Source organism: Cimex lectularius, unplaced genomic scaffold (assembly GCF_000648675.2).
Source record: "Cimex lectularius strain Harlan isolate CLEC.00 unplaced genomic scaffold, Clec_2.1 scaffold23, whole genome shotgun sequence".
In the NCBI taxonomy this organism is placed as follows: domain Eukaryota; kingdom Metazoa; phylum Arthropoda; class Insecta; order Hemiptera; family Cimicidae; genus Cimex; species Cimex lectularius.
Window position 1 is genome coordinate 446929 of NW_019392690.1, and position 27340 is coordinate 474268.

General features: G+C 35.1%; 1 protein-coding gene across 2 annotated transcripts in view; it reads left to right on the top strand.

Annotated features, from left to right (window-relative positions):
• LOC106665949 (LIM/homeobox protein Awh) overlaps positions 1–27340 on the top strand; it is an 80147-nt gene extending 52807 nt beyond the window's left edge. Inside the window, exons 3-6 of one of the 2 annotated variants that reach the window (XM_014392778.2) lie at positions 23974–24191; positions 25836–26081; positions 26147–26296; positions 26518–27340. In XM_014392778.2, coding sequence (XP_014248264.1) covers positions 23974–24191; positions 25836–26081; positions 26147–26296; positions 26518–26594 — 691 coding nt within the window. In that variant the 3' untranslated portion in view covers positions 26595–27340. The remainder of the gene's footprint in view (positions 1–23973; positions 24192–25835; positions 26082–26146; positions 26297–26517) is intronic. The other variant, XM_014392786.2, reaches the window with a different exon arrangement.

A 27340-nucleotide genomic window follows, 5' to 3' on the forward strand; every position in this document is an offset into this window, starting at 1 on the left:
GATGTGAGATTTGACGGCCACACCATATTTTTTAATAATACACACAATTAACAATTAAGAAACACCTATGGTTTCATTTTATTATAAAAAGAAAAAATTAAATTTTTTTTTCAAATTATGTACATTTAAACTGCTTGGATTTGAGCCAAACCAAGCATAAAAGTTACAGGAAGAAGCCAGTTTAAAAACGGCACAAAAAATGTGAAAATCCAATAATGAGGGGCTGGGAGGAGTGAAGTTAAACAAATCGAGCTGGTTGATGTGCGAGAGGAAATGCAAAAATGGCAAAAAATTTGTTTGATTTCTTTTACTTTCTTGGCCTATAACTCTGCTACCTCTGGTCGATTTGGCTAAAAAACAGCCACAACCGTCCTTATGGGATTCTTTACCACCCTGCCCAATTTCATTGCAATGCGATCAAAAATGCGTCCACTAGAAAGCGCTAGATTTTTGACAGAAATCTACCTAAAATTCAACATCAACTAACAGGTTTCTTGATATAAAATCGAGTGTTCGAAGTATCGAACCGGGGGAAAACAAAGCCAAAGCGTGGCCAGTTAAAAGGAAACTGATTTAATTTATGGAAGGCCACCCTTTGGATCCGTCACTGGACGCAGGACGGCACCGGGTAGGAGTGTTCGGTACTGGAACCAAGTAATCAGAAACCATGGGAAAATACTGCTGAAGTCCGTGCAATTGAGAGATGTACTCACTTCAATTTGAAAAAAAAAGGTACAAAACCAAGAATATAGCAAGCATGTCAGATAACCAAGCCAGCCATTAAAGCACGTAGCTTAAACACCATTAGCTCAAAGTTGGTGCTTCGCAAAACTAAACTAAACAGCATAGACATACAAAATTAACCTATGTGGGTGTAGAAGGCAACGAGAGAACTGACACCCTAGCAAGGTAAGGGACAGCTATACCGCTGGTCGCCAATTCTGTGGCGTAGGTGTTCGCATTATCAATCATTATCTTAGAACGAAAATGAGGAAACAGTGGAATTAATTGGACGTAACATTCAACAACCTTCTAGCAAATTTTGGATGGAAAGAATAAACAGAATGCAGAAAGAAGCAGGAAAAACTGTCGTGACAGGATTCTTGATACTACAGAATGAATGGGAGTCGTAAGAAGAATAGTATAACATAACATGGCACGTGAAGATTCTGCAAAGAAGCAGAGGAGACACCAAACAGACAAACTGTGACAAGAGTTTTAGGATGTACAACAGATCCTAGTAGAAATTCAACCATTGAAACCGGGCCTATTAATCAAATTCCTTGATCTATTTGTTTTTTAGCTGGTCCTATTTAACCAAAGTAATGATTTAAATTGATTTATAAGTTTTTTAATGTAAAGTGTGGAAAAACGATTTAAATTTAGACTTTCAACTCAAACTGAAAGTAACACATTATAATATCAGATGAAAATGTCGTAAAACCTGGATTAATTATTTAAGGCCGAGATGTTAGCAGGTGATTTGAGCGCTTCGGAGGACTTCGGGATTCGAGGGGGAGGCGTAAGAAATTCCTTCGTGACAATAGGATTTCTTTTAAGACCCTCCACAACCTCAACCTATGACAAATGTGACTTGCCGCTGACGCGCATCGTCTGTCCGAAAAAAAATCTCACGATTGATAATATTAATTTTTAAGTTTTTTTCTTTTTCAAGGTTATCCGTTTGTTGTACAATTATGGCCGGTGAATCGGCAAATCCGTTTTTTTAGCTTTTTCGATCGAGCATAAATTGTTGGCCAGACAGTTAGAAATGTGGTAATTCATTTCATAGATTTTTTACACGGCTACCACCCTGGGACAGACGGTAACAGGTGTTGCCCACGACGAGGATGACATAGTGCGGCTTTAGAAGGGCAGATCTATTACATTCGATGACAGCTTCTGTCGGATAACGGTTGCAAAAAAGCCAGACAGGTAAAAGGGAAAAACAAACAAACCCGACCAAAAACGGTCCACGTATCAAAACCAAGTCGAAGCTGCTATTATAAAAACGTTCCCTCGGGAGATTTTAAATTTTCACTATTTATTTACGATCCCGATAACATGAATCACCCGGATTGGGAAAAAAGGGTGATTAATTAATTGGACAATCTATTTTCCGGAACAAGGAGAATGTAAACAGTGTTAACGATTTGGGCTTGGGGTGAACTTCATCCCCTTCGCATTCCGGCTAACAAGTTGACAAAGAGCCCTATTTGTAAAACTAATTCCGACACAAATTACCGAACGCCGCCCCCACGATTCACTTTTTACCTCCCCAAGGGGTTATAAAACACCAATATGAACAAATCCTACGAGACTACTGCCTCGATGGTTTATTTGATTAACCGGTCTTCACATATACCCGTAGGACTACCTAACCTAAAACTATCACGGCCTATGTTTTAGGTGTATAACCCATATTTTTTTTAATGTATTTGTTACCTATACATGATCGTATATTGTAAAAACACATGATTAATGAACCACACAGCACAACACTAGCACTAAAGACAGGTAGAACATGCTTGGAGGAGCCATTGCTGCCACTCAATGTTTAGGAATCACTCAAGGAGGTCTCGAGGACAGTCTTTCCCGTATACTTGGTCGTCCTTAAAAGGACAATGAGGATCTTTAACGTCCGCACCTAGCCTATTCGGTCTTATCGGACTTTTGATTCTCAAGATGAGAGCTGACGCACCTGCACATATGACAGAATGGTGGTACTGCCGCAGCATTGGTGTAGTGGCAGCTCAGCCCCGAAGGGTCAACACAACCTCGCTCCCCGCTTGCCCATTCCGAGTGGTCGGGTCTGCATTAAGCATCAGACCGTATGCCGCGCGCATAGGGCAACCTAAGCCGAAATAGATCAGCCCGGTCTCCCGCGCACTCCCTAGATAGAGAAGGCCACTCTATCTCCCAGAGCATGGGGGCTTCTCTAGCGTAGAAACTACCGGATCCGCTCCGGCCGCGGTTTTCTTTAAAGTGGAATTGCTAACCACCCCCTAGAGGAGTACCGCCTACGGTAAAAGCCTCCATTCGAGCTCAGCCTTCAACTACATACAAAGCATACTCGAGTAGGAGCAACCGATTCATCACCAGTTCCCATCCGCCACTACTTACGCATTCAAGGGACTTTTCAGCATAATCATAGCGTCCTCAACGTTTATACGCTGCCGTCCGATACGCCGTATCCCGTGAGGCCGGATGTATAACGGTGGTCATACGCATGTTTCCTGCGAAGGTCACAGATAGAAGACAGCCTCTTCTCTAAGTTCCTGCCAAGGGCGTCGCCTCGTACCACTACGGATCCATTCCCAGTGTAACAGGGGCTGGGGTCCTGAGGACACCGTCGGTTGAGGCGACGTGGTGGGTTTTCAGGATGGTTCGAAAGGTTGTTGCGGAAGGTTTGGAATCTGGACCGAATCAGTTCTCTGACAAAGTAAGATTGAGGTCTTTGAGGACAGTAAGGTTAATGACAAAATAAGGTGCTGTGACAATTTGTCCAAGGACTTCGATTGGAAGGACCCATAAATAAAATATGTAGAAAAATATTAAGGGAAACACACAAGAATAATGTTTCCGGTTAGAAAGGAAAGCTAGAAAATACTATTTAGGAATTGGGGAGTCCGATGATGATGACGGGACAGTAGGAATCGAGGGGATTTTATATTTCCAAGCAATGCTGCTTTTATCCTAGTTTTTTAGTTCAGTTCAATCAAATCAATCCTTTATTTAAGAAGTAGAAAGTCATTGACTATCATTGCTGAAGTTCTTTTTCCCTGGACCTTCTTGATACCCTACGCTATGTTTCCATTGAGTGGTTTTTTTCTCATTCGAAGGTAATATGTGTAGAAGTTGCTCTCACATTGTACAAATACAAATGGCGTCATTGAATATGACATGTGGTAATGATGATGATGTTGTTGGAAATATAGGAAGTGGGGTTTTTATGTCCCCCCTAGCACTGTAGTCTATCGGCTTATACATCTTCTTAGTTCCTGCGTGCAGTTCAATCAACTCGAACTTCTTTCCCCTAGAGTTATATGTCTAGAACATCGGAGGTCAACCATTTCTTTGGGTTGTGTGTAGTTCTGAGATGGAAGAGTTTATGTTTGATCACAACAGTTGTGCACCGTTGGCCGCAACAGTTGAGGTGTTTACACGGTACTCAACTCTGAAAAGTAAAGGTGACGGGTTCGAACCCAGGAGCCCTGCATACGAACCCGACATACCTACAAAGGGCTTTTTTTCAGATACAGATCCTTCATGGTATAGTATTCGCAAACACTGCACCATTTTGGCCTATTACAACACTTTTCCTTTGCCTAGTTGATTAGTTCAATTCAATCGACACAATCCTTCTTTTAGGACGTAGAAGATCATTGTCATTGCTGCAATTCTTTTCCTTGGGTCTTTTTGGGCTCTAGGTTATGTGTCCATTGAGTGTTTTTTTCGTATTCCAAGTTAATATAGGTGGCAGTTTGGTCCTATTCATTGCAAAACCTACAAATGAGGATTATGTTAACGATACCTATGTTGTGTATCGCCTATCACTCCACTTTATCCTATATGTAGATTGAGTTAGCCAATTTGGGCTGTTTAATTATGCGTTTACGGATTCTGGCACCTTGGAATTCGTCCATGCCTTTTTGTTTTTTAGCGGTTCTTAAGTCTAAGTTCAGGTCTTTATATGGCCTAATAGATCCAGACTATGTTTGGCACCTCTACATTCGTCTATTTCTATAGAGGTGTTTAGGTTCGATCTTGCTATCTCAATTATAGATTCTGGTCTATATATGGTCTTACAAATCCTGCCAGTTTTTCTGCTTTTTTATTACCCAGAACACCTTTGCGTTCTGACACCCGAGATTGTCGAGTTGTTATGTTTCCCCAGCCTTTGGCGATTTAGGATGCATTATTATTTCGGATCTGACCATTTTACGCTTTAATGGATTCAGTTTTCCGGTTGTAAGTTTTCCATGTAGTTCTAGCATAGTAGAAATATACGTCTACGTTTCCGTTGTGACTTTATACATGCGAGCTTTCAAGTGATGAGAGGAAAGCGGCCCGATTCATAGATTTCGCCCCTCGTTCATAATCTCAGAGAGGGCGGCTGCATTAATGAGAAAACCTCGGCTAATGTGTGTAATGTATACCACTAACCCATTGAATACTTACAGGGCTTGAGACAGGCCGCCGGTGTATAAATCAAACTGGACAGTCCGTACAAAAAAATAGTGTGACACTAAGCTCAGCCTTCCTCTACAAACCAACAAAGGAGTATACACTTATCAATCTTTTCAACCGTAGCATTTTGATTTCTGTATTTTTTTCTCTTGTTTTATTATTGATGGTTTTTCTGAACCAGAGAGTCGGAAATGTAAACGAATATATTTCAGCAGATACCACCACCGTCCGCATCTTTCGCTGATGGGGCTGGAGCACTGTCCTCTGATTCTACAGGGCTTTGGAAAATTTCAAGACATAATGAAAAATTAAGATTAATGAAGCATGTCTATGTTATGTTCACTCTTACAATCTTCCCTAATGTGTGGTGATTAGTGCCGTTAATCTATATTTATTTAGAAATCGTGAGATGCGGTCTGTTGTGATGTAGTTTTCAGAAAAACATTTTCTTTATCGTGCCAACGTTTCAATCTTTATTGAGATCATCTTCAGGGCCTAGGATTTATAAACATTGTTTACATATAACATTACATTTTGGATGTGGAAAAGTGAATTTATACAATGTAAAATATATTTTTTTATATATTCAATCAAAGTATTTCTACTCACTGAAAGTGTTTGTCTACTGTGTAATTATGCCATTCTTGCGTGTCGTGTCGAGAGTGCCAGTGAGATTTTGCTATTTTGTGTTTATATACGTTGGATTTTGAAGGGATGGGGAAGGATGTCGCTATAGAAAAGATATTTTTGTATAAGGCGTCGGCTTCTTTGAGGTGAAAAGAGCCGACGAAGGGAAAAAATGTGTTGGTAATGGTTCGGTGAGATTATCCTTTCAGGATTATATAGAAAGGGATAAAATAGGAAAAGGAAAGCTAAATTGTTGGGAAATTAGACTATGTGAAAAATATTTGATATGTGGAATGTAATGTGATGATATAGGTATGTTATCTGTATTGAATTTGATTAATGATATTGGCGTAGCTGCGACTGAGTTTACATGTATCTGTTCTGTAGTTGATGCTGTGTTTATCTCTGTTGATATAAACCATTTCTAAGAAAATACGTTTATGTTTGTTTTGTTCTGTGTATAATATTTTTGGATTGTTGAAGTCGAAATTGTCTTGGTGTTTAAAATGGTGCTGTAGGATTTTGCTTAGGTTTTTTGCAATCATTGATATGTTGCTTTACTCTCTTGTCCAGATATTGGGATGTAAGTTGCCGGACAGTTTAAACAGTTGATCCTGTAGATTACGTCAGATTTATGTGTTATTGGTGTGGGATCTTTAATTTTGGAAAAAAGTGTTTGAATTGTTTTATAATTTTGAAAGCTATTTTGAAGTTATCGGTCAAGAGAAATGTGTTTAATTTGTGTAATAGGCCTTGGATAAATGGTATGAAAATGTATGCTGGTTTGTTTGTATTCGATAGACTTAATGTAGTATTATTAATAATAGTGGATGGTTTTAGTGTTGAGTTGCAATTGTTGATTATCCTAGGCCCTGAAGATGATCTCAATAAAGATCGAAACGTTGGCACGATAAAGAAAATGTTTTTCTGAAACCTACATCACAAAAGACCGCATCTCACGATTTCTAAATAAAAATCTTCCCTAACTTAATTGCCAATATTAAATCTTTAGTTGCAGAAGTCTACTATGCTACCCAAACCAATTTGAGAAAATCGCTGAACCTCCCAGCACCCAATATTATTATTATTATCCACCCAATTCAATCCAAAGTCCTTAGATCGATTTCCCAATCACGTTTCGAATGATAACCCTCCACAACGGCCTTTCCTTTTATACAATTAATATTTCAATAACTTTCGAAGATCCACATAGGAGTTCATAGTAAAAAAGAGCTCCGTTTCCAAAAATAGTCTTCAAGCTGTATGCAAAAATGGTCAGACATCTGGTTGCATATTGTGCCCAAAAATCATTTTAAAATATAAAGTTTGTCGTTTTTTAAACATTAGAGAGTGCCAACAGACTTCTGGAATACAACGAAATAAAACCAGACCTAAGGAGAAGCCATCAGAAAATTCTGGACAGAATCAAAATAAACGAGATGACTAAACGACAACCTGACAAAACGAGAGGATTTGAACCAAAACTTGACAGACTCTTCCAAGTGGTCGTAGATAACAGAACTGTTTGAAAGGAAGGCAGTTCTAAGTTTGAGAAAACGGCCCTAATACGGTACCCTGATGGTACCATCTTCCAAGCTGAGGTTTATGCAATCCAACTTTGTGCACAGAATACGATAAAGAAGAATATGAAACGTATTGTCCAACCTTGTTAGCCACCTTTGCAATTTAGGCATAAAAGCTTTTAACAGTGTTACTCCTGAGAAACAAGGACATACAAACTAAGGATAAGCGATCACAACATTTTGGAGATAATTAAAATAAATGATATTTCTATAACGGTATCTGCCCAAAAAATCTACTTTGGCTGACTCTTTCAAGTGGTTAAAGACATTTTCAGGCGTTTGCAAAGGGCTTTAATATGGTACAAGGCTGAATTGTACCATTACACAACCTGTCGGACTGATCCCAACAATTCCAAGCTCTAGATGATGCAATCTAACTGTGCAGGAGTTAATAAAGAAAAATATAAAAGGATATACTTTCGGACGATCAGGCAGCATATAATGGGACTAAATGAGCACGCTTTTGGCTCAAAATCTGGAAATAGACAACTTGCCCAATGGTCCTAGGAAAGCACAACAAGGTTATCTTGAGGTAGTTCCGGGATATGAAGGTGTGGAAGGAAAAAAACCGGGTGACCAACTAGACAAAGAAGAGGTAGTCCTCTCACCTATGACCAGAAGCACAACCACACGGAAACTGTGATAAACTTCGAGCTGAAAGAATGAGAAAGAAAAACTCAAGTACTGCACCAGGGCATCAGATATGAAGCGACCCAAGAGATTTATAAATCTCACTTAAACGAAGAATTTAAAAAAGAGGCGTCTATCCTAGCCACTGCCCTCTAAACTACGAATTACTGAAGACGGACAAAACAGAGAAAGAAGCATGCCGACTCAGGAGAAACCAGAGTTGTATTAGTTACAGTTTAGCCACTTCGATAAAGTCATTCTCACACCAAAAAAGTGCACGAAGAGGCACAGAAGAAAGTGCTTAGTTTTGTAGGAAAAACATACTTTTCATGATATGGTCGTAACTCATAATGGACGTGGCACTGGGATCGCCATCATTGCACACAAGAATATGAAAACGCAAATAGACTCTTAGGAATAAAATAAAGCAGATAAAAAAGATCTGTAACGACTAATGACTAAATTACATCCTTGCTACCAACGGCAGACCGCACAAAGTAATCAACATATAATATTAGGGGCAACATCAAATTGAGAAAAAGCTTTCTTTCCTAAAGCTCATTACATTACATGAGTTTAGGGAGGGTGTAGTGTTTTTCATTCAATTGGACTGAATTTTTTGGCACCAATCTAAAAATCGTGGAATCTTTTATCTCCAACATGCCTCTTCAGCCCACCTTGTATTGATTGTTATATTCGACAAACATAAATTTTCCATATCCAGTGTAAAATTTAACCCTTTCTTGCCCAAAGTTGCTTCTGAGTGAAGCAAAATTTAGCAATTATATTAAATGTCAGTAGGAAATCCTGTGAGTTTTGGGCTGGCGCAGTGTTGTTATGGCTCCGTGTATTGGCAACACTGATTTTTTTGGCGCCAATCTAAACTCACGGGATTTTCCGCTAACCTTGTAACAAAATTGCTAATGTCCATCTCCAAGACATTAAGTCGTAAACGGTTAACACTTAATTCTATGATTAAACAATTTCGGTTGCTTGGATTGTTAAAAGTCAATAAACAGTAGTGTTAACAAATCGTATTAGAAAGTATATTAAGAGTAGTATAAGAGTAGTAACTGACAAATTCGACAGTCCGGATCTTTTCTAAAGGCACACAGTTCAAAACTTCATCCCACGGTGACGATAAGTGGAAGTATAAACTACTCGAGACTATCAAACCCCACGACTTTTGTGTAAAGGGAGAAAATCTGGAATTATCGTCCCTACTTAAGGGGTCCATACACGAGGACGTCCCGGACTTTTGGCGACTCAGGCTCCTGAAGTTCAGGAAGTTCCATCTTCCTCCGACCTGTCACTGTGATGCCAAAATTTCGCTTTGGTTTACATGAGGTTATGCAAGTTGGTTCAACTCAGTCGGGTTATGAATCTGCTCGAATAAAATCAAGCAAATTTCTCAGGATTGATTTCTTTTTCTCGAAAACAAAACTAATTCACCCCATGCCTTTTCCTTTAATGTATTATTTGAGTAACCTTCGGATTTCACTTTCCATAGGAAAAAAAAAAACATTTTTTTCCTTTACTCCAGGTGTTTGAGACGCCAAAAGTCCGGCATCTCATACGCCTGGAGTCCCCAGGAGTGGGTACTTTAAAGGTGGCGACATAAATTAAAAAGCTCGCCTTTCGTCCGGGCTCGTAATTCGACTCGTAGCCGGAATATGATGAAGGACTGAAGTAAATCCCCCACCGATCTTCTATTAGGGTTTTAAAGCCTTTCCATTCAACACGACTTCAATGGCCGGGCCGATATCACTCATACTCACACCTACTCACAATCAAGTTGCGCGTCTCCGAGCAACAAACAAAACCAAAAAAATAAAGCCGCGCCTTCTTTAATCTCGACTTTTTTTCTTTTTTAACGTAATCCCCCCCCGTCTAAGTCAAAATATTTTATTTACCCTTCCAACAGGCTGTTTAAAGGCAGTTTCGCCACATTTATGGGCCTCACGTTTCCAAAAACGGTTTTACCGTATAGTCAAAGCGCAAACGGAAAAAAAAGCCAACAAATCTTAACAGGATACTTTGTTCTGCCGTTTTTATTTGTAAATGAACGATTAATTAATTTGATAATTAACTATGAAGTTTCCTATTTGTAATTCTTAAGAAACACATGCTCACTCGTTAAACTAACGATTATGTTAATTATTCGAATTACATGGCGATTTATCATTACACTTTTCACACACATCTCTCACTCTCTGTCACCTACCTCACTCTCTCTCTCTCTCTTTCTTTCTATCTCTTTCTCTTTCTCTTTTTCTTTGTCTTTCCTTCTCCAACTTTTTCTTTATCTTTCCACTCTTTCCCCTCTATCTATCCAGCTATTTATTTATCCTCTTTCTTTCTGCTTCTCTTCTGTGTTCTCTTTATTCATCTCTCTTACTATCTCTTTCTTTCTTTACTTCTCTCTCTTTCTCTCTCTCTTTTTCTTTCTCTTTCCCTCTCTATCTCTTTTTCTTTCTCTTTCCACTCTCTCTCCTCTATCTATCCAGCTATTTATTTATCTGCTTTCTTTCTGTTTCTCTTCTGTGTTCTCTTTATTAANCTTTATTCATCTCTCTCTCTCTCTCTCTCTCCCTCCCCTGTCACTCTTTTCTATCTATCTATCCAGCTATCTATTTATCTATCTCTATCTTTATGTTTCTCTTCTGTTTTCTCTTTAGTTCTCCCTCTCTTTCACTATTTCTCTCTCTCTCTCTCTCTCTCTCTCTCTCTCTCTCTCTCTCTACCCTTCCACTCCAAATAATATTTCATTTGTTTCTTTTAAAATTCTCCCTTCTTGAATTGTTTTCCAGTTCGGATTACTGGGAGAGAGTGCTGTATTATATGAATATAATGGTTGTACGTATTGTACGTCTTCTTTACCTTTTTCTATTTTATGGAATAAGCAGTATTTCTTTACATCAAAAATGTAAATTTTTACTATATTTTTATATGTGTATGTTCATAAATAGTTCGATTATAAGATAAAATGCATTTAAAAATACAATATTTTTAAAATGATCAAACAAAGACTTTTTATGGGTAATAACATAAATCGTTATGTAGAAGTCTCTTGCCTGGAAATTCCTTTCATTCGGTTTAGCGCGAAAAGGTACATGAGAATTGGCACATGGTAATTCCATACGGTGATGATTTTATGGAAAAAAGTGGTGAATTAATTACAATTTTAGTACATACGTCCAGTCACTAGCTGGGAGAAGAATGAATTATGAAAATATTAACTTTGGACTTATTAATTATTACAGCTAAACAAGTTACAAATTTTCAGTATGCGATCATTTGACAATGTCAATTTCTTTGGATTTTTATAAAAGTATGCGTGACATGCTGTTCTCTGACAAAATTGTAATGCATAACCACCATTGTATCAGTATTAGGAAAAAACTAAAACTAGGACAATCTGTCAAAATTTGCAAAAGAAAGCCAGCGGTGACACGGAATGTAAAATAGATTAAGTAGTGTTTGACAGGTTCGAGAAAAACATTTCGCTACTTTGAATCGTTTTAGAAGAATGGTGGCGAAGAAGCTTCCAACCGATTGATCACTGTCACACTTCAGGCTACCACGTTCACCGAAACCGTCATCGTCCCGGGTCCCCATTCATCCTGGAATAACTCACCGAAGGACAAAACACCCGAATCTTCCTTCTTGCTCCTTCGGCTCCCCGTTCCCCTGGGAGGGGTCCAAAGGGGAAATAAATCATTCAGTCCTGAAGTCCTAAAACCGCATCCTTTACCTTAGCCGGAGACCGAAACTCAAGAGATAAAAAAGAATACTCCTACGATACATCAAATATTTCACCCGAATCTAAGGTGGAAAAAATATTAAGACTTTTTTATATATGTCTTAGATGTATAGATTTTTTTATAACGTGAGAAAATTCACGAGTTTTAATATTTTCTATTTAAAAGTTATGTCGTTGGAAGATTTTCGGCCTTTTTAGTAATCGTTCAGGCAATATTAATATATTATCTTACTAATTCTACAATAGTCTTCCCAATTTCTCTATTTATGATAATTTATGATCTCTTAGTTTGATCATTTTCAACTAAGTTATGTATACATGTATATTTTTGATCCTTTGGCATCTCTTAACAATTCTCTTCTAAGAAACGGAAAATAGTGAAGAAGATCGACGGACAATGGACTCTTTTTTTTGTAAAGCAAACTTAAATTACCTTTTTATATATGGCTTAGATGTATAGATTTTTTTTATAACGTGAGGAAATTCACGAGTTTTAATATTTTATATTTAAAACTGATGTCGTTGGAAGATTTTCGGCCTTTTTAGTAATCGTTTGGGCAATATTAATATATTATCTTACTAATTGAACAATATTTAATAGTTTTTGAAGAACAATTCCATTTTAGTCTTTCCAATTTCTCTATCTATGATAATTTATGATCTCTTAGTTTGATGATTTTCAACTAGGTTATGTATATAAGTATATTTTTTATCCTTTCGCATCTCTTGACAATTCTCTTCTAAGAAAAAGAAAATAGTGAAGAAGATCGACGGACAATGGACTCTTTTTTTGTAAAGTAAACTTAAATTACCTTTTTATATATGGCTTAGATGTATAGATTTTTTTTATAACGTGAGAAAATTCACGAGTTTTAATATTTTCTATTTAAAAGATATGTCGTTGGAAGATTTTCGGCCTTTTTAGTAATCGTTCAGGCAATATTAATATATTATCTTACTAATTCTATAATAGTCTTCCCAATTTCTCTATCTATGATCACTTATGATCTCTTAGTTCGATCATTGTCAACTAGGTTATGTATATATGTATATTTTTTATCCTTTGGCATCTCTTGACAATTCTCTTCTAAGAAAAAGAAACTAGTGAAGAAGATGGACGGACAATGGACTCTTTTTTTTCTAAAGTAAAGTTAAATTACCTTTTTATATATGGCTTAGATGTATAGATTTTTTTAAAACTTGAAAAATTTGTCGAGTTTTAATATTTTCTATTTAAAACTTATGTAGTTGGAAGATTTTCGGCCTTTTTAGTAATCGTTCAGGCAATATTAATACATTATCTTACTAATTCTACAATACATTATAGTTTTTGAAGAACAATTCCATTTTTGTCTTTCCAATTTCTCTATCTATGATTATTTATTTATTTTTTAAATAAAAGGCAGCGACAGATGATAATTTATGATCTCTTAGTTTGATGATTTTCAACTAGGTTATGTATACATATATATTTTTGATCCTTTGGCATCTGTTGACAACTCACTTCTAAGAAGAGGAAAATAGTGAAGAAGATCGACGGACAATGGACTCTTTTTTTGTAAAGTAAACCTTGATAATTTATGATCTCTTGGTTTGTGCAACGACATTTGTGCAAGGGATGTTAGACGCCTGTCATCATCAGAGTACCGAAGTCCCAGGACAAGATGAAAGCGATTCGGCTTAAAATTCTAAGTCCGGAGTACATCTGTAATTTTTTTTAACCTAAAACCCTTCCTTTTTGAGAGAGGCATTCGGATTTTCGCCAACATGCCGTAATTTATTCAGCTCCTGGTCGAAATGACGCTGCTGATTTCTTTTTGCCAAAACTGTGTCCTTTTTTGACCATTTTCGAATCCGTTCCATTGTTTTCAGCGTAGAAAGTTCTTTAAAACTTTAAGGATGTATAGGGTCGTATTTGAAATTTTGAAGTTGAACTGAGCCTGAGGTAAATTTTTTTCCAAAAAAAGCTAAATTTTGAAACTAAACTAAAACATATTAAACACATGTTTTTTATATCGGCTTGGTCTCAAACTTTGGAAATGAAGTCGAAAGAATGCAACAATTCAAGCGTGTCCTTCATGTTCCTTTCAACACTCCAGGGCATTAAAGTTTTGGTACGAACTACTCTCACCTCATGATGGCAGCCTTGAGTTGTTACTGCCGGTTAGTCCAATTGTCTGAATGCAAAACCGTTCCTTCTAACTGGGAACAATATTTTAATGATTGGAGCAAATGATGTGTAGCAGGTACGAGATGGGTGATCTTATTAAAAAAAATTACAATCATCAACTTTCACTTGACATTGACAAACATAAAATTTAAGCATGGACCCTATTTTCAGATAAATTAGAAGGTTTGGCCAAGAAGACCTTCAAAATAACTGCATTAATAAAATACGTGTCTTCTGTCAACTCAGGATGTTTAATGTTAAAAACCCATCATTTTCAATAAAAAGCTTAAAATATAAAATCAAACCCAAGCATTGTTGCCGATTTTGTTTAAATCTAAAATTAGATACTTTAGGTCACTCTCTTTTTGAAAGTGAGTCCACGATTCCAAACGTAGAAAATATTTAAAAAATACTCAAGATTGAATTTCACTCAGAGGTAAAAACAACCAGGAACATCCAAGTAATTTCTGCTTATCTGCATAAGAAAAACGACTTAAAATGAGAAACTATCTGTATGATTTAGAAAATTGATCATTTTTGTTATTGTGTACTTATTGTATTTTTATTTTGTCTATTAAGACCAATGCCAATGTAGCCCGAACGCCTTTTTAAAACTGTTAGGTCTCATCACAAGAAACACCAATGACCAGCAAAATGTTAATTGTATAAATTTATTTTATACAACTGTGTCAATACTTCAGGTTATCCTAAAAAGTCCCTGTTATTTTAACCTTTCACAACTTCATACCGTAAAGTCCCCCGTATTACATAAAATGTTAATCTCATTACAATTAATTAAGGTTTTTAGTTGAGATAAAAAAGTCAATGGCACGNTAGATTATTTATTTAATAAGGAGCTAATAAACCATTATTCAAAATAAATATTTAATAAAAATAAATAATAATAAATAATCTTTTTTTATTGGTTTATAATATGTTTCATTAGTTCTGTTTCATAATTGAAACAGTGAAAAAAATTATTGATTTTCTTTTAGTTTTTTCTTCTTCTTCTTTTTCCTTCTGTTTCTTCCTCTTCTACCTCTTTTTCTTCTTCCAAGTCATAGTCATTTATAAACCGGCCTTATTTAGGGCGAAGGCCTCTCCCTTTTCCCTGAGGGGAGGGACCTCCAGCTAACTCCCGAAAGTCGTCTTCCCCTAGTGGATAAGTGTATGTCCAATTGGTTGCCTTTTTGTTCCATTTACCATCTGTAGAACGAATCACGTGACCTGCCCAATTCCACTTCATTAGTCTAATTTTCGCAGTTACGTCTGTTGCATTTGTTTTCTCTCTAATATCATCGTTTCTCCATCGGTCCTTCCTTTTCATATTTAACATGCTTCGCTCCATTGTCCTTTGAGTGACAGACATCCTATCCGTAGTATGTTTTGTTAGAGGCCAGGTTTGAGCATGATGCAAGTGTCTAGTATTTTTCCTTTTTTGTAAGGTGTAATTTTTTCGTCTTTTAATATGTATTTCAGGCTCCAATACTTTTTCCACGATAGGGAGACTCTTCTTTGGGTTTCTTTTGTCCTTATTTCTTTGAAGCTCATTAATTGTCCTATACCGTTTCTTCTATATAATTCAATTCTCTATTCGATATCTTTATCCATTCTCTTTTCCAGTCAGTAGTACTGTCTTGCTATCGTTTATTTTTAGTCCACCTTTATTCCTTTCTTTATTTAGCTCGTTTAGCATATTTTCCACTTTGGCAGCTGTCTCAATTTTCTTTGTTCTGTAAATACTGACAGATATGGCGCTTACAGAAAAGTTGCTCGTACTATTTGGCTATAACACTTTCTTGCCCTAAGTTGCCCTAGGGCGACACCAAATGTAGAAATTTGATAAACCTTAGCTAATTTAATGAGTTTACGTGCAGTATTTTTCCGTCTCATCAAGTGTATTGGCAACACTGATTTTTTTTTTAAATCATTCAGATTCTCGCTAATAACTTACTTTTAAGGGGCATCGGTGGCCGCAACGGTTTAGGCGTTGACACGGCGCTCATCAACGTAAGGTAAAGGTCCCGGGTTCGAATCCAGCGGCCCTGCATTGAACCCGACATACTTACAAATGTTTTTTTTTTTCAAAAAAAGAAAAAAAAATTAACTTACTTTTATTCTCCAGATGTCACACATCGACCGTAGAATACTCGATAAACTGAGGACATTCTATAAACTTTTCACATTTCGACTTGGAAATTGATCTAATTAATGATTAATCCAGATTAATTCATAAAATAAATTCACTTAAATAATACATGTTACAACTGGAGGAAGATTTGATCATAAAATTAATCTTACATAATAGGATTATCTTTTTACACGTCGAATTTCTAGACGATTAATTAAATCCGAGACGAGTGATTTTTAAACAGTATTGAAAAAAAGAAGTTGAAGGGACTTTTATCGAAGAATTCCAAATCAGTCTGATATAGGCATATTTATCAGAAGTAAAAGCTGGATTTGTCCTAAACCACACACAGCCACCTTGTTTCCAACTCAGTTTGAATACTAATTACAACTCACCACTTCGAATTAATTAACAGTCTCGCTTTTCTTTTTCTGATTATTCTTCCACCTTTCAGGACACGGGCTGACCCTGGCTTATTTATGAATATTCACTCGTTCCCATCTCGCCTCTTCGGTTTATGGGCGTGTATCGGGCTGGCTCTTCTTCCTTCATTAGCGGTAGATTTACTTCCAGATTTGTTCCTATTTGTTTAATTCGGATATATCATTCTCTCCTGTCAATTAATTTCAACCGGTGGAATTAAACCAATCAACTTTTTGTTCATGCTGACATCGATTAGTTCAGTTCGGAGCAAATTTAGAAGAAAGGAAGGACTGAATCCTCCGATTGACTGAATTTCTATCAAAATCGATTTCAGACCTCTCCAGGGGTTAATAAACTTATGTAAATTGTATGTACCTCAATGTTTGGATAGCGTGAAACAGGGGACGAGGATGAGAAAGGATTGATTATGCAAACTAGACCGAATCCGACAATTTACGCCGATTGTCCCGTGGTGAAAGGAGCGAAAACTAGGGGTGGTAACAGGGTTATCTGTACGGCCTAGCGCCTCGCCCGTTCGCTACTCTATTCCTCGTCTATTAGAATAGACAAAGACGTCGAGATGAATGAATTGTGAACCCTGCTGAGTCCGTCCTCGATCGTGACGTCTTAAGAGCGTTATGAGATATCTGCTACTTAGCTTGACCGCCTGGTGGGCCTGGCTACCTCCTGCTGATCAAGTGCCACCTAGTGAATGAGTTCTGCCGTCCCTGGGACAAACGCATTTTTTCACGGTTCATTTTTTCCTTTTCGACGTCGTCCATTTAAAAAAATATTTTATTTTCTACTGGCGATAAAAAAAAATCAATACCCAGTGTTAATACAACTAAAAGCTTAATTAAATTAAAGTTAAATTTGAAACGAATTTACATATTATATAGGATATTTATTTACTTGAAACATAAAATTCCCAATGGCTTGACTTCAAATTAAAGTACTTGAAAAATAGAAAATTTCACTCGACCATTCACAAAGAATACCTGGCCGCTGTGCAAAGTTTGTTTATTAATTCAAAAACCGAACTGTACAGATAAATATATTATCGTTTATTATACATTTGCAAATATATATTCATAATGTATTTAAAATATTAAATTACTATCGAACTTTACATTTTACCCAAAGACACATTTCAAAGTGTATTTCATCAAATGCACCACCGACTCTGGCTAACATACCTGATATTCAGTGGGAAACTAATAATTTCTTGATTAATAAAGCAACTAAATGTGCTTTAGTCAAACCCGATGATTTCATGTTGCCAACCCGATGGTGTCAGCAAACTGTTTAGGAAAAGATTAATTTGAAGTTAAAAAGGGTTAATTTAAAGTTAGTTAATTAAGACTACAAATTGTTAATTTTATTTAACAAGCATCAATTAGAAGTTAAACATGATTTATTTTGTTACTTAAAAAAGCGTCATTTTAAAGTTAAACGTGTTTTTATTGATAGTTAATTAGGGTTAATTTGAAATGAAAAAGGGGTTAATTTGAAGTTAAAAATTATTAATTTGTAATTAAAAAGCGTCATTTTAAAGATAAATATGGTTTATTTGTAGTTAATTATGGTTAATTTGAAATGAAAAAGTGTTAATGTGAAATGAAAAAAGGGTTAATTTGAAGTTAAAAATGATTAATCTATAATTAAAAAGCGACAATTTAAAGTTAGTTAATTTAAATTAAAAGTGGTTAATTTGTGGTTAAAAAGCGTCATTTCAAACTTAAATATGGTTTATTTGTAGTTAATTAGGGTTAATTTGAAATGAAAAAAGGTTAATTTGAAATTAAAAATGATTAATCTACAATTAAAAAGAGACAATCTAAAGTTAGTTAATTAAAATTAAAAATGGTTAATTTGTAGTTAAAAAGCGTCATTTTAAAGTTAAACGTGTTTTTATTGATAGTTAATTAGGGTTAATTTGAAATGAAAAAATGTTAATTTGAAGTTAAAAATGATTAATCTATAATTAAAAAGCGACAATTTAAAGTTAGTTAATTTAAATTAAAAGTGGTTAATTTGTGGTTAAAAAGCGTCATTTCAAACTTAAATATGGTTTATTCGTAGTTAATTAGGGTTAATTTGAAATGGCTTGGCAGCACCCCAACTTCAGTGGCTGGACGGTTAAAACAGAGCCTACACCCGAAATGGGTGATTCTCGAGTCTACCGGTAATTTACTGTAAATAGCAAAAGCTGGACTTGCCAGTGGACTACAAAAAGCGAATAGGCTCAACTCGGCACATATCTGTATGTTCGTACGTACATGTGCGGATTTGAGCCTATATAAATCCCAAAATCCAAATCCACAAGTTGAATATAAAATACACAACCAAAAACAAAGCGACGACAAATTTATGTACATAATGTGCGGAGGTTTGGGGCCGACAAGCAACTCAGGTCATCACCAGCCCTCAGCGTTTTTTAATAATTTTTTTTTTTAAATAAATTCTTTATACTGATTTAAGCCCCTAAAAAGAAGAATAAATTAACTCTAATTTAATGGTTGAATAAGTAATTAATTATAACACAGGAAATAAAAAATATACCATAATATTGAAAGTAATGTGCACTTTATTTGATTAATAATAGAAATAAATGCTCGCGAATAAATCTATTTTAAATAAGAAAAAGATAAGGAACAGGACTCGATTTTTTCTTTTAAAAGGGTTTAGTGATCTTATAATAATTAATTAAAGAGTGGTATCTCCTGGATGATACATTAAATTCTCAACAGACGGTTTTAACATTTCCCTAAAGACCAGTTCGCCGAATATTTTATTTGTATGTGTGACTAGAATAAAGATCTAAATCACTTCGCTTATCTATAGATAAGACTAACGATATTCGACCTTGTGTTTTCCAAAATTTCACATTAGTTCCTGTTTAAGAATAAAGCCTGTGAGCTTCTTTTTCTTTTTTTTTTTCTCAGCGAGGCCAATTAAAATGTGTTACTCCTCAAGACATGTCGACAATTAAGAAGGAGGTGGGTTCCGTTCTTATCTCCTGCCTTTTCCGTTTATCAATCCCTTCTTGAGGTCGGTGGCGAGGCCTTGGCGTTGTCTGCCATCATCAATCCTCGCCAAGGGGGCTGCCACCGACCCACCGTCCACGCTAACTGACTGTTTAAAAGATAAATCCTTTCAACACGTTCCTTTTCTTTTAACGTCTTTATTTCGTATCTAGTGATCTTTTTTCGTTCTTCTTTCTCGCCTGTTATTTCGCGGTTGTTTTTTTCACTAGATCAACACGAATCAGTTTCAAGTTGGTGCATCTTGCTATATTTAATTCAGCTAATGGAGGAACCCCCGCCGAAAAAATTAAGATCTTGTCTAATTTATTTAACCCTTTTTAACATGTTTAACTTTCAATTAACGCTTTTTAACTACAAATTAATCATTTTTAACTTCAAATTAACCCTTTTTAAAAAAGGTAATTTGAAATTAAAAAGAGTTAATTTGAAGGTACAAAATGTTAAAAAGGGTTAATTTAACTACAAATTAATCATTTTTACCTTCAAATTAACTTTTTGTTAATTTCAATTTACCCTTTTTAACTACATATTAACCATGTTTAACATTAAATTGTCGCTTCTTAACTACAAATTAACCATTTTTAACCTTAATTAACTAACTTTAAATTGTCGCTTTTTAATTATAGATTAATCATTTTTAACTTCAAATTAACATTTTTTCATTTCAAATTAACCCTAATTAACTACAAATAAACCACGTTTAACTTTACAATGACTTTTTTAAACTACAAATTAACCATTTTTAATTTTAATTAACTAACTTTAGATTGTTGGCTAAGTCAATCCAGCACCCAACGCATGCATTTCCAAACACATTCATACTTACGTTCATTCTTAAATGCATTCACTCCTATTTACATACCATTCCTTAAAATAAGGTGGTGATAATTCTATATTCGTCCATCATTTTGTATACATATACAACTAACCTAACTGAGGGTCGATGGAGTACTCGATATTCCGCCATCGACTCTCTCACATCACACATTCACTCTCAACACAACCTTTACACATATTAAACACCTAACCTAATCGATGGTCAATATCGAGTGTCCAATAGGATACTCGATATTCTGCCATGGACTCTCTTACATCACACATTCGCGGTGATAAATACATTCACTATCAACACAACCTTTATACATATTTTACAAACAACCTAATTGAGGGTCGATTGAGTACTCGATATTCTGCCATCGACTCTCTCACATCACACATTCACGCTGATAAATACATTCACTCACAACACAACCTTTACACATATTATACACCTAACCTAATCGAGGGTCGATGGGTTACTCGATATTCTGCCATCGAATCTCTCACATCACACATTCACTCTAATAAGTAAATTCACGCTAATAAATACATTCACCCTCAACGCAAGCTAATCATACAAAACTATTATTACTATATTCAATAGAACTATTCTGTTTCCTCCAAGAATCGGAACAGGGAACCCAAATACTTGCTGCCCTGTTCAAGCACAATTCTCAAATCGGGCAGCATTCCTGCGCGCTCTCTGTATGGAACCAATACATACACCGTCTATTGTGGAAAAAGGTATTTGTGAGTAAACAGGTTATTTTTACATAAACTGCCCGCGATGCGAAGCTACGTTGAAGGAGAAGCAGATTTCAAAGCGCCGCGATACTATCAAGTGTTTAGACTGCATGTGAAGAAAAAATGTAAGGAGTATATAGTAACAACACCCATAGGAAACTCTGTTAAATATTAAACTATCACAAAAAAAGTGTCGAATAGATGAAGTTAAAGGTTCATATTTGGTGGAACAACACCGTAGGATCAAGGTAGGCAAAAGACTCAACCAAGAAACAAAATTGGCATACGGATGCGCACTATCAATGAGTACCTAAAGCAAACGACAAAATGAAAATGAGAAAACAGCTGAAATCACTCATTGGACATAAATAATTAAAGAACCTTCTAGCAAATATTGGAAAGAAAGAGACAATGCATCAAAGAAAGCTGGCAAAAAGTTAGAAACCTAACAGAATTCTAGACAGTGCACTGCAGACTGAATGGGCATCTGAAGAAGATTGGTATAGTAAACCCGGAACGTGTAGATTCTGCAACAGGGGACACGCCAACATACCTACTAACAAACTGTGTCACAACGTTTGCCCGCAGGAAGAAGAGTTTTGGGATGTAACCGTAAAAGAAATTCAACAACTGAATCAGGGCATACTGATCAAGCTCCTTGATGAACAAGGACTCACCGGTGTGGTTTAGATACTGAAAATAGCAATAGCTCTTAAAGGGTGCAATATACCACATGCGAATGATACATCTACATCTAAGTTCTTGGCATTATATACAGTGTATAATATACAAATGTAACTTAATTTTTAAGAGCAAGTTTATAGTTATAAAAAAGTCAGTGTCACGAGCGGAATTCGAATCCACGACCTTCGGCTTGATACGCCGCTACTCTACCATAGCTCAAGTGTTAGAGTAGAGGCGTATCAAGCCGAAGGTCGTCGGTTCGAATCCCGCTCGTGACACTGACTTTTTTTATCACAACCAATACCTTTCATAAATATTAATAACTACGAAAACTAGTGAATTTATCTTCATATTTGTCTCCATATTCGACGTATATAAAGAATTAGAGAATGTTGAGATATTGCTAGCCGTTGTCAACTACCAATTTTAACGTTAAATTAACCCTTTTAACTACAAATATACTGTTTTTAACTGGACATTAATCATTTTAAACTAAGTAATTTTNTTTTTAGTAAGGGTTAATTTGAATTTAAGTAATAATTTGTAGTTAAAAAGGATTGTTTTGTAATTAAAAAGGGTTAATTTGAAGTTAATTTACCCCTTTTAACTACAAATAAAACAATTTTTACCTTCAAATTAACCATTTTATCATTTCAAATTACCCTTTTTAATAAGGGTTAATTTGAATTTAAAAATGTAAACATCAGTTATTTTATATTAATTTTTTACAAATATACAAGAATTTTATTTTACATGCTCATATTTCTACCATATCCTAAGTTTTTTTAATACTTCAAAAGAAAGGGTTAATTTGAAATAGTAAAAATCGGTAAATTTGAAATTAAAAGGGTTAATTAAAAAAAAGGTCAATTTGAAAATAAAAATGGTTAATTTAACGCGAAAAAGATTTAATTTGACAGGAAAAGGTTTAATTTTGACGAAAAACAACAACTATCAATGATACAGCAGGGTCAATAGAGCTTCGAAGATCAACAACCCCTTTTCTCCAAACTACCAGAATCTTTGTGACCTAAAAGTGTTCAACTTTACATGAACACTATTTTCTCCTCATCTTTCCTTAAATTATTAACATTACGATAAAATATTGGTTAGTGGATATCACTACATCAATTCATCCAAAATGGTTACATATTTATTGTTAAATATTTAATTACACAGTCACTATTTTATTAATTTATGAGTATGCATTTATTTTTCTTTACTAAAATGAAAAATAATGAATGTAGTAACAAATAAATTGGTAATATCACATTCATATTAATTGAATTAATTAATCTTTTTATGTAAGCTCTTATTTGAGATAAAAATGTTAGTGTCAAGAGTAGGATTCGAACCCACAACCTTTGGCTCAATTCGCCGCTGCTCGAACCACTTGAGCTATCTTTGACAACTGGTTATAGCAGCAGCGTATTGAGCTGAAGGTCGTGGGTTCGAATCCCGCTCGTAACACTAACTTTTTCATCTCAACCAAGACATTACATAACAAGATTAATTAATTGAAATAAGTAATTTGGTCAATTACACCACTAAACATAAATGGATTCATACTAATTATTCAGAAATTGTGAGATGCGGTCTGGTGTGATGTAGGTTTCAGAAAAACATTTTCTTTATCGTGCCAACGTTTCGACCTTTCTTGAGATCATCTTCAGAGCTCAATAAAGATTGAAACGTTGGCACGATAAAGAAAATGTTTTTCTGAAACCTACATCACACCAGACCGCATCTCACGATTTCTGAATAATTATCGATTAACGGTCAAACGTTTCGACCTTTCTTGAGATCATCTTCTAAACGTCCTAATTTGAAATTAAAAATGGCTAATTTGAAATTATAAAGGGTGATTGGAAGTTAAAAGCGGTAAATTTAAACGTCCTAATTTGAAATTAAAAGGGGTTAGACATTTAGAAGGTTCAATTTAAAATTAAAAAGGTAATTTGAAATTAGAGTTAATTTGAAGGTAAAAGCGGTTAATTTGAAATGAAAAAAGTCTTTTTGAAGTTGAAAACGGTTAATTTTGTGCGAAAAGGTGTTTTCGCGGAAAAAAGTCTGTTAGCACCTTCTTCCAGCGGCCCATTTTGGCCTTTTGTGTTGTTTTTTGCCTGATCATATTTTTAGAAGTTTGTTTTCTTCTGTTTCAGAAGTTTTGGAGCGAAGTGCAGCAAATGTTCGAGAGGGATCTCGTCAAGGGACTGGGTTCGTAAAGCTAGGGACCACGTGTACCACTTGGCCTGTTTCGCCTGCGAGGCCTGCAAGAGACAACTGTCGACGGGTGAAGAATTCGCCCTGCACGAAGACAGGGTGCTTTGCAAAGCTCACTACATGGAGACAGTGGACGGCGCCACGACATCCTCCGACGGTAAATCTCAGCCACACGTAGTTCAGCCGGGATTATCTCCGGGGTGGGTAAAATACGAGGGTACAGGTTCAATTGGCCGAGTTAGCCGGATGGATTACCCCGGTCCCGGATTCCCGGCGTCAAACACCCGTATTTCCCTTACTAACAGCCTCTCGAGGGGTTGGAGTCGGCTCCTGATTGTTTGATTTGCAATTCAGATGCGGGGTCTCTGCCATCCCCATTCTAATCACTGCCGACCCTCCTTCGTCCGTCTCATCCCTTTTCCTCATCTCCTTTTTTATTTATCTCCGGAGAAAAGTATTCAAATTCACGTCCCGCCTTTGATAACTCCTAATTTGACCATTCAACCCTTTTTTGAAAGTAGAAAAAAATCATGAAAGACTTACAATGAGAGAGGCCTATGAAATTTAAGCCGAGGAGGGTTTTCCAACATTGTTTTATTTTTCAACATTTAAAGCCTCCTTCAAGTTCTACACGTTTTTTCATAACCAAAAGATTTTCGATGCTAGGCATTTTCTTCCTTGGGGAAGTCAACACAATGACAATGTAATAAATATGATGGCATCCCACGCCAACATAAAACGTCATGTATTTTAAAAAATCACAATGGATGTGACGGAGTACATTTTACGATTACAACCTTTATTGACCAAATGGTCCATCGAACTGTCTTGAGATTTGAGTAGCGCGTGCCACATTTCCAAATCCACGACCGGTCACCTGCAAGCTGTGAAACGAATTTTTTTTAAAATTAACATATTTTACTATAAAATAATTGGTCTCTTAACAACCACAATGTCACACATATCTTTTATATTTAATTTTTCATTTTAATTAAATCGATTATTTTATCCTAATTTTTTTTTACAAATATACAATAATTTTACTTTACATGCTTATATTTCTTCCATATCCTAAGTATTTTTAATACTTTAAATAAAAGGTTAATTTGAAATTAAAAAAGGTTTATTTAAAATAGAAAGGGGTTAATATGATGTAAAAATCGGTAAATTTGAAATTAAAAGGGTTAAATAAAAAAAAGGTTAATTTGAAAATAAAAATGGTTAATTTAAAGCGAAAAAGATTTAATTTGACACGAAAAAGGTTCATTTTAATTAAATCAGTTATTTTATATTAATTTTTTTTACAAATTTTGAAGTTAGTTTAATTACAAATTAATCATTTTTAATTTAAAAATAACTAAATTAACCTTTTTAACTACAAATTAATCATTTTTACCTTCAAATTAATCATTTTTTCGTTTTAAATTACCCTTAATTTAATTTGAAGTTAAAAATGATTAATTTGTAGTTAAAAAGCATAATTTAAAATTTAAACATGGTTTATTTGTAGTTAATTGTGGTTAATTTGAAAGTAAAATGATTAATTTGTAGTTAAAAAGGGTTAATTCAAAGTTAGTTTGCCCCTATTAACCACAAATTAATCAATTTTTACCTTCAAATTAACCATTTTAACTTTTCANGCACGATAAAGAAAATGTTTTTCTGAAACCTACATCACACCAGACCGCATCTCACGATTTCTGAATAATTATCGATTAACGGTCACTAATCACTATACATTCATATTGATATTAATTACTGGTTCCGCTTTTATTAAACAATATTTCTTGTTGTACTAAAGAGGGAGGCGATTCTGAGTCATACCACAACAAGAGCAAAGCGAAGAGAGTGAGGACGACATTTACCGAAGAACAACTCCAAGTCCTGCAAGCCAACTTCCAGCTCGATTCGAACCCGGACGGCCAAGATCTTGAAAGGATAGCCCAAATCACCGGTCTTTCGAAAAGAGTGACACAAGTTTGGTTCCAAAATTCAAGAGCCAGACAGAAAAAACACATGCACACAGGGAAAATGAAAGGCTCCCAATGTAAGTTATATATTTTTTTTTTCAACCTGATTGAAATGATTTTTCTTATCAATTGGCATTCCCAGGCCATCAAAACAACGGACAGAATCAGTTGGCAAGAGAGCTGGGGGAGTCTTTCGGAAGGCACAGCATTAACCTGCATCTAACGTACTCATTCCAACAGCACACAAAAACTTCCCCAGCGTACCAGCCACAGCACACAAGTGAGTATCAAGGTAATAAAAATTGCTAAATATTTTTTGTGTTTAAATAATAATTCAATCAATTTAAAAACACATTTATTCTTTATTTACAATATTTTCATGATTCAAAATTGTTTTTATTTTATTTTAATTTTTTCCCCATAAACTAATATGACTGAATTCTCATGCTATAGTAAAATTTTTTAAATAAAATTTCTTTATACCATAAGCGTCATGACATTTTTTCAAATTAGTTTCAGAGCCTTCTTCACTGGACGAATTGTCTCAAGAATCAATGTTAATGTGTTCTATGCGAGGCGAGGGCGTATGAGGACAGGATGGGGACGATTTGGATTCGTCCCACCAATAAAACCTTTGTGATGTTGAACTTCGTAATACAAAAACTAGCTAATTAAAATTTGAGTTATAGATTTCTATAACTGATTTTAAAATTCATCGAATGAATCGTTGAGTTTCAATGTTAACAAAACGCTGCAATATTTATCCTTTGTGAAAGTCACGATGTAAATACACAATATTTATACAAAAAACAAATGTAAATAATTATTTAATATAATAACAAAAGCACAGCTATTAATACCTTAACTTCTTGGTGGATAATTATTCATTGATTTTATAATATTTAACTCAAAATACAAAAAGGAAGTGTAAAGCGGACGTTAAACAAAACCATTTCTTAAAAGTAACGATGGAGTCTGCTGAATTCTACTGTGTATTGCTAGTCTTTTTTTTATATTGTTTATGTACAATTATTGGTTAATTTGATCGTTAAACAGAAAAGTAGATGAAAGATATTTTTGCTCAATATCTCTAAACTAGCTGTTAAAGTAGAGTTTAGGTAAGTAAATATCATAAAAGCAATACATTGTAAAAAGAAGACAGAATAGTTATTCACAGCTTTTATTGATGATGGCTAAAAGGGAAAAAAATATCTAGAGTCTTGATGAATAGATCATTTGTGTATATAATTCATATGTGTAAATTTGTATATATTATTGTATAAGGAATGAAATGTTATCCTTTAAAAAATAGTTGTTTGTGTAAATCCAGTGTATA